The sequence below is a fragment of the Salmo salar genome, chromosome ssa04 (assembly GCF_905237065.1).
Source record: "Salmo salar chromosome ssa04, Ssal_v3.1, whole genome shotgun sequence".
In the NCBI taxonomy this organism is placed as follows: Eukaryota; Metazoa; Chordata; class Actinopteri; order Salmoniformes; family Salmonidae; genus Salmo; species Salmo salar.
Window position 1 is genome coordinate 88,966,662 of NC_059445.1, and position 8,093 is coordinate 88,974,754.

The 8,093-nt window shown below is 42.8% G+C and overlaps 1 protein-coding gene across 2 annotated transcripts in view; it reads right to left on the reverse strand.

The window, feature by feature from the left end:
• Window positions 1-3,611: 3,611 nt before the first annotated feature.
• Window positions 3,612-8,093, reverse strand: part of tmigd1 (transmembrane and immunoglobulin domain containing 1) — a 5,648-nt gene continuing 1,166 nt past the window's right edge. For both annotated transcript variants that reach the window (XM_014185844.2, XM_014185845.2), the window contains exons 2-6: window positions 5,756-5,835; window positions 5,133-5,405; window positions 4,528-4,812; window positions 4,066-4,178; window positions 3,612-3,848 (exon numbers count right to left, since the gene is read on the reverse strand). In XM_014185844.2, the coding sequence (XP_014041319.2) occupies window positions 3,837-3,848; window positions 4,066-4,178; window positions 4,528-4,812; window positions 5,133-5,405; window positions 5,756-5,813 (741 nt within the window). In that variant the 5' untranslated portion in view covers window positions 5,814-5,835 and the 3' untranslated portion in view covers window positions 3,612-3,836. The remainder of the gene's footprint in view (window positions 3,849-4,065; window positions 4,179-4,527; window positions 4,813-5,132; window positions 5,406-5,755; window positions 5,836-8,093) is intronic.

Genomic DNA, 8,093 nt, shown 5'->3' on the forward strand with positions numbered 1-8,093 from the left:
TGTAATATAAATGTGTAGGGGGATCCAGTGGACCAGAACACCACTATATGTAATATAAATGTGTAGGGGGATCCAGTGGACCAGAACACCACTATATGTAATATAAATGTGTAGGGGGGTCCAGTGGACCAGAACACCACATATGTAATATAAATGTGTAGGGGGGTGCACAGTGTGCACTCAATGGAATGTGTTATTTCACGTTCTTCACAGAATACGAGCCAAGGCCTATGAGTCTCAGGTTGAAAAAATTATTAACTGTGTCATTTTTCTTTTAGTAAACATTCAAAATGGGTCCCACAGATCCGAACACCACACAAGGGTTAAGAAGCAACGAAATTCCACAAATTAACTTTCAACAAGGCACACCTGTTAATTGAAATGCATTCCAGGTGACTACTTCATCAAGCTGGTTGAGAGAATGCCAAGACTGTGCAAAGCTGTCATCAAGACAAAGGGTGGCTACTTTGAAGAATCTCAAATATAAAATATATTTTGATTTGTTTAACAGTTTTTTGGTTACTACATGATTCCATATGTGTTATTTCATAGTGTTCATGTCTTCCCTATTACTCTAAAATGTAGAAAATAGTAAAAATAAAGAAAAAGCCTTGAATGAGTAGGTGTGACCAAACTGTTGACTGGTAGTGTAGTTATTTTTGGAAGAGGTCCTGTAGTTAAGTTACTGAACTTCAAAAATTTGAATTAAATACATATTAGTGTTTAGAATGTTTCTTCCTCTTTGACAATACAGAGTATTTTGTGTAGATTGTTGACAAAAGAAATTACAATTAAACCGGCTCTCTTAAGCCGCCAGAGAGTGGATTGGGGCGTCATCTTTCTCTGGGCAAAGTATAGGAGCTCTGTTTGTCAGTGGTCTGCCTGAGGACAAAGTCGCGTGCATGAGAGATCACCATTTTTTTCTTTCTCTCGTTTGAATGAATACAACATTGTCCGGTTGGAATATTATCGCTACTTTATGAGAAATATAGCATAAAAATTGATTTTAAACAGCGTTTGACATGCTTCTAAGTACAGTAAAGGTACATTTAGAATTTTTTTGTCACGAAATGCGCTCGCGCGTCACTGTTTGGATTATGACCTGAACGCACGAACAAAACGCCGGTATTTGGATATAACTATGGATTATTTGGAACCAAAACAACATTTGTTGTTGAAGTAGAAGTCCTGGGAGTGCATTCTGACGAAGAACAGCAAAGGTAATGAAAGATGACGCCCCAATCCACTTTCTGGTGGCTTTAGAGAGCCAATGGAAGCCTTAGAAAGTGTCACGTAACAGCTTAGATGGTGTAAATTCGATAGAGATGCAAAAAAAGGACAACAAATTGGCTGACAGGCCACTTCCTGGTTGACATCTTCTCAGGTTTCTGCCTGCCATATGCGTTCTGTTATACTCACAGACACCATTCAAACAGTTTTAGAAACTTTAGCGTGTTTTCTATCCAAATCTACCAATTATATGCATATTCTAGTTTCTGGGCAAGAGTAGTGACCAGATTAAATCGGGTACGTTTTTTAATCCGGCCGTGAAAATAGTGCCCCTTATAGTGAAGAGGTAAATAGACCAATAATAAAGACAGTTCCAAACCTCTAAGCCAATGAGAGCTAGTTTTCGGGTTTCCCCCTTCCCACTTACACCATTCACAGATAGACTTAGCTAAATTCCTTCTTGAGAAATATATTTTTTACTAAAATGTATTTTCTTCCCTTTTTAATTGAAATCTACAACAGGTGCTTCGTTGTTACCCAGAAATTATTATTAGAAACGTTTGTTTTCATATCTGCCTCCCAACTGTTTCCCCATAAATGGACCTAAAATATTTCATTATAAAATACAGCAAGCCTACCAGTACAACTGATAATACAATAGACGCATCTGGGGTGTTACGGGTCACTTATCAGAGAAATTATGGTTTTAAATCGTGTGTGTGTCACGTCCTGACCAGTAAAGGGGTCATTTGTCATTGTAGTACGGTCAGGGCGTGGCAGAGGGTGTTGTTTCTGTGTGTTTTGGGGTTTGGTTTATTTAGAGGGGATTTGTTCTAGTTTTCATTTTCTATGTTTCTTTTTCTATGTTGTGGCCGAGTATGGTTTCCAATCAGAGGCAGGTGTCTTTCGTTGTCTCTGATTGGAGGCCATACTTAGGCAGCCAGTTTTTTTTCCTATGGGTTTGTGGTTGTTTTTCGTACGTTACCTTACGGAACTGTTGTGTGTCGTTTGTTTATTTTGTTTTCACTTTAATAAAATAAAAGAAGACGAGCTCTCAACACGCTGCACCTTGGTCCAATCCTTCCGACGCCTATGACAGTGTGTGTCTGACATCTCATAAGCAGTAACCTGTTGGAACCCAGCCGTTTATTATCAAAGTAACAGATTTCACATTGTTTTATGTGAACCCAATAAATGTGTTATTTTAAAGAGTTCTCAACCAGCCACGTCCTTGATAATGCAATAACCTTTTATATAAGGTGTGTGTGTGTGTGTGTGTGTGTGTGTGTGTGTGTGTGTGTGTGTGTGTGTGTGTGTGTGTGTGTGTGTGTGTGTGTCTGTCTGTCTGTCTGTCTGTCTGTCTGTCTGTCTGTCTGTCTGTCTGTGCGTGTGTGTGTGTGTCTGTCTGTCTGTCTGTCTGTGCGTGTGTGTGTGTGTCTGTCTGTCTGTCTGTCTGTCTGTGCGTGTGTGTGTGTCTGTCTGTCTGTCTGTCTGTCTGTCTGTCTGTCTGTCTGTCTGTCTGTCTGTCTGTCTGTCTGTCTGTGCGTGTGTGTGTGTGTGTCCCTGTCCCTTTGGCTCAGTGGCAGTAAATGTTTAACAGTGTTTTAACGAGCTAGACAGATGAAATGGTGACAGGAAGAACACCGTCTGTCTGACTCAGAGGTCACAGTTCAGCCTTGCTAGCCTGGAACACAGAGAAACCACACTTTACTTCACCACAGAGCAGCACTCATCTAATTCACCACCCCAGTCCTATCTAGCCTGGTACAAATAACCCTGGCTGCTATACCCCAGTCCTAGAGCACCACTCTGGCCCCTACAGAGCACCACTCTGGCCCCTACAGAGCACCACTCTGGCCCCTACAGAGCACCACTCTGGGCCCTACAGAGCACCACTCTGGGCCCTACAGAGCACCACTCTGGGCCCTACAGAGCACCACTCTGGCCCCTACAGAGCCCCACTCTGGCCCCACCAGAGCACCACTCTGGCCCCTACAGAGCACCACTCTGGCTCCTCCAGAGCACCACTCTGGCCCCTACAGAGCACCACTCTAGTCCCACCAGAGCACCACTCTGGCCCCTCCAGAGCACCACTCTAGCCCCATCAGAGCACCACTCTGGCCCCTCCAGAGCACCACTCTGGCCCCACCAGAGCACCACTCTGGCCCCTGCAGAGCACCACTCTGGCCCCACCAGAGCACCACTCTGGCCCCTACAGAGCAGCACTCTGGCCCCTCCAGATCACCACTCTAGTCCCACCAGAGCACCACTCTAGTCCCACCAGAGCACCACTCTAGCCCCTACAGAGCACCACTCTGGCCCCTCCACAACTATCCGAAGACAGCACATCAGCAACACAGTACGATATCGAACAGACTGGGTAAAATATATGAATGAGTTTCTCTTTAATTTGAAGTAGAAATACAATATTTTCATATCACAAATCCAATAGATTATATCAATGAAATCAGATATACAGTACATCCCAACAGCTATTCATCAGGATAGAACCCCTCATGGTTTTCCTCTGTCCAATGGAGTGGATTCATGGCCATATTCTCTGATCTTATTGGCTGTGGTCGGAGGTGTGGCGGGCTCAGATCCTCCTACTTGTAACACTGTGAGGAAACAGGAAACAGAATCCGATTGTCACAAGGAAAAAGGTTATTTTAAGTTTAGGGTTAGGATTACAATTAGGGTTACAATTAGGGTTAGGCATTTGGGGTTAAGGTTAGGATTAGGTTTAGCGTTAGGGAAAATCGGATTTTGAATGTAAATCAATTGTTTGGTTCCCACAAGGATAGTAAAACAAGCATGTGTGTGTTTCTGTGTTACCTGTGTGATCCACTTCCAGCGAGAGATGATGGCAAGCAATGTGGTACAGCCTATCACCACCAGGCCTGCTATCATGGGAAAGATCAGGTCTGTCTGGAACTGAAGGGTCTTGTCTAGAGAGAGGAGAGGCAGATGGGAGGAAAGACGAGGCAGGGGAGAGGAAGAGGCAGAGGCAGAGGCAGAGGCAGAGGCAGAGGCGAGGAGAGGAGAGGAGAGGAGAGGAGAGGAGAGGAGAGGAGAGGAGAGGAGAGGAGAGGAGAGGAGAGGAGAGGAGAGGAGAGGAGAGGAGAGGAGAGGAGAGGAGAGGAGAGGAGAGGAGAGGAGAGGAGAGGAGAGGAGAGAGGCAGAGGAGAGAAGAAAACATGATGAGAGGACATCAGGAGAGAAAGAAAGGAATTCAGGTCTGCGGTAAATGCAGAGAAGTAAGTGTGTTGCATTGTGGGAGCGCGACCCTTCCCTGACCTGTGACGGTGACTTCAAAAGCTTTGGTGCGATTTGGGTAAATGGGCGATGACGTCACACAGCTGTAGGGACCTTGGTGTACAGCCCTGTTCACCCGCGCCACCTTCAGACGAGACATAAAGCCGTCGTTGGTCAGTAGGAAGCTGCCCTCTGATAGGTCGATGGGGTCTCCGTGCCGTTGCCATGACACCAAGACGGGGGGGTTGGCGAAGACGTCACATGACAATTCCAGCTCCCTAGTCTCCTCCACCGACACCTCCTCCTTCCCAGAATGCAACGGGGCGTCTAGGGAGCACAGGCTAGGGGTCAGTGGTAATAACGGGTCAACGATTAGAGTTTAAAATGCAGACCGTTAAAAGGGAAGATAAAGTTATTAACTATTGAGATAGTTGGAAGGTGACCATGGAGAAGTTTATATGTGTGTGTGTGAGAGAGAGAGAGAGAGAGACAGTGAGAGAGAGAGCGAGAGAGAGACAGTGAGAGAGACAGTGAGAGAGAGAGAGAGAGAGAGAGAGACAGAGAGAGAGACAGAGAGAGAGACAGAGAGAGAGACAGAGAGAGAGACAGAGAGAGAGAGAGAGAGAGAGAGAGAGAGAGAGACCCACAGGTGACCTCCAGCTGGACTGAGGCGTTAACGCTGGCGTTGTTCTTCATCTGGCAGGTAAAGATGGCGGCGTGGTCGAGGTGGTTTACGGGCGTGACGCAGAGCCTGCTGCTACCCCGGGTGTTGCCCGCTGCGACGCTGATCAGCTGACCGTTCCTCAGCCACACCAGCTCTGCGTCCTGGGGCTCAGAAAGACAGGTCAGAGACACTGTCTTCTCCAGCTCTGTGTGGACAAACCCTCCACTGACTTCTGGGACTGACTTCACCTCTAACCCTGGGGAGGGAGAAGAGAGAGGGAGACGGAAGGGAGGGAGGATGAGGGAGGAAGAGAGAGGGGGAGGGAGAGGGTAATTAATAAGGTGTAGAGTGTAGAGTCACCTGAGGCTGAGAGGTGGATGATAAAGGGGAAAGAAGAGAGAGGGAGATGGAAGGGAGGGAGGATGAGGGAGGAAGAGAGAGGGGGAGGGAGAGGGTGTAGAGTGTAGAGTCACCTGAGGCTGAGAGGTGGATGATAAAGGGGAAAGAAGAGAGTTTGGAGCGGTGAGAGGTGGAGAGGTGAAAGGTCAAGGGTCAGATGTTGAAAGGTCAGGGGTGAAAGATTAGAGGTCCCGAGGTCTGTCTCACCTGAGATCTGTGTGGTAAAGTAGAGCACCAGCAAGAACACTGACATCATCATCATCATCTTACCCAGAAATCCACGCCGCCTGGGGGGAGAGGACAGGACACAGTGGCCATTCTATCAGAGAGAGACTGTGGGCTGGGTGTTTACAGACTCAGACTAACTCTGGTCCTGGACCATAAACAACTTGTTAAAACAGAATATAAACTGAATATCTGGACGTTTAAACAGACACAGCCTTTATAGTACTACTGTATACCTGAATACTGTATAGTACTACTGTATACCTGAATACTGTATAGTACTGTATACCTGAATACTGTATAGTACTGTACACCTGAATACTGTATAGTACTGTATACCTGAATACTGTATAGTACTGTATACCTGAATACTGTATAGTACTACTGTACACCTGAATACTGTATAGTACTACTGTACACTGTATAGTACTACTGTACACCTGAATACTGTATAGTACTACTGTACACTGTATAGTACTACTGTACACCTGAATACTGTATAGTACTGTATACCTGAATACTTTATAGTACTACTGTATACCTGAATACTGTATAGTACTACTGTATACCTGAATACTGTATAGTACTGTATACCTGAATACTGTATAGTACTGTATACCTGAATACTGTATAGTACTACTGTACACCTGAATGCTGTATAGTACTACTGTACACCTGAATACTGTATAGTACTACTGTACACCTGAATACTGTATAGTACTGTATACCTGAATACTGTATAGTACTACTTTATACCTGAATACTGTATAGTACTGTATACCTGAATACTGTATAGTACTGTATACCTGAATACTGTATAGTACTGTACACCTGAATACTGTATAGTACTGTACACCTGAATACTGTATAGTACTACTGTACACCTGAATACTGTATAGTACTGTACACCTGAATACTGTATAGTACTACTGTATACCTGAATACTGTATAGTACTGTACACCTGAATACTGTATAGTACTACTGTACACCTGAATACTGTATAGTACTACTGTATACCTGAATACTGTATAGTACTACTGTACACCTGAATACTGTATAGTACTACTGTACACCTGAATACTGTATAGTACTACAGTACACCTGAATACTGTATAGTACTGTACACCTGAATACTGTATAGTACTACTGTACACCTGAATACTGTATAGTACTACTGTACACCTGAATACTGTATAGTACTACTGTATACCTAAATACTGTATAGTAGTACTGTACACCTGAATACTGTATAGTACTGTATACCTGAATACTGTATAGTACTGTACACCTGAATACTGTATAGTAATACTGTACATCTGAATACTGTATAGTGATACTGTACATCTGATTACTGCATAGTAATACTGTACATCTGAATACTGTATAGTAATACTGTACATCTGAATACTGTATAGTACTACTGTACATCTGAATTGTAGTACTGTACATCAGAATACTGTATAGTAGTACTGTACATCTTATTACTCTATAGTAATACTGTACATCTGAATAATGTATAGTAATACTATACATCTGAATACTGTATAGTACTGTACATCTGAAATCTCTATAGTAATACTATACATCTGAATACTGTATAGTACTGTACATCTGAATACTGTATAGTAGTGCTGTACATCTGAATACTGTATAGTGCTGTACATCTGAATACTGTATAGTAATACTGTATATCTGAGTACTGTATAGTATTGCTATACATCTGAATACTGTATAATACTGTACAGCTGAATACTGTACATCTGAATACTGTATAGTAATACTGTATATCTGAGTACTGTATAGTATTGCTATACATCTGAATACTGTATAATACTGTACAGCTGAATACTGTACATCTGAATACTGTATAGTACTGTACATCGGAATACTGTACAGTAGTGCTGTACATCTGAATACTGCATAGTTATACTGTACATCTGAATACTGTATAGTAGTGCTGTACATCTGGATCCTGTATAGTAATGCTGTACATCTGAATACTGTATAGTATTGCTATACATCTGAATACTGTATAGTAATGCTGTACATCTGAATCCTGTATATTAATACTGTTCATCTGAATACTGTATAGTAGTGCTGTACATCTGAATACTGTATAGTAATACTGTATAGTAGTGCTGTACATCTGAATACTGTATAGTAATACTGTACATCTGAATACTGTATAGTAATACTGTATAGTAATGCTGTACATCTGAATCCTGTATAATAATACTGTACATCTGAATACTATATAGTAATACTGTACATCTGAATACTGTATAGTAATACTGTACATCTGAATACTGTATCTGAATA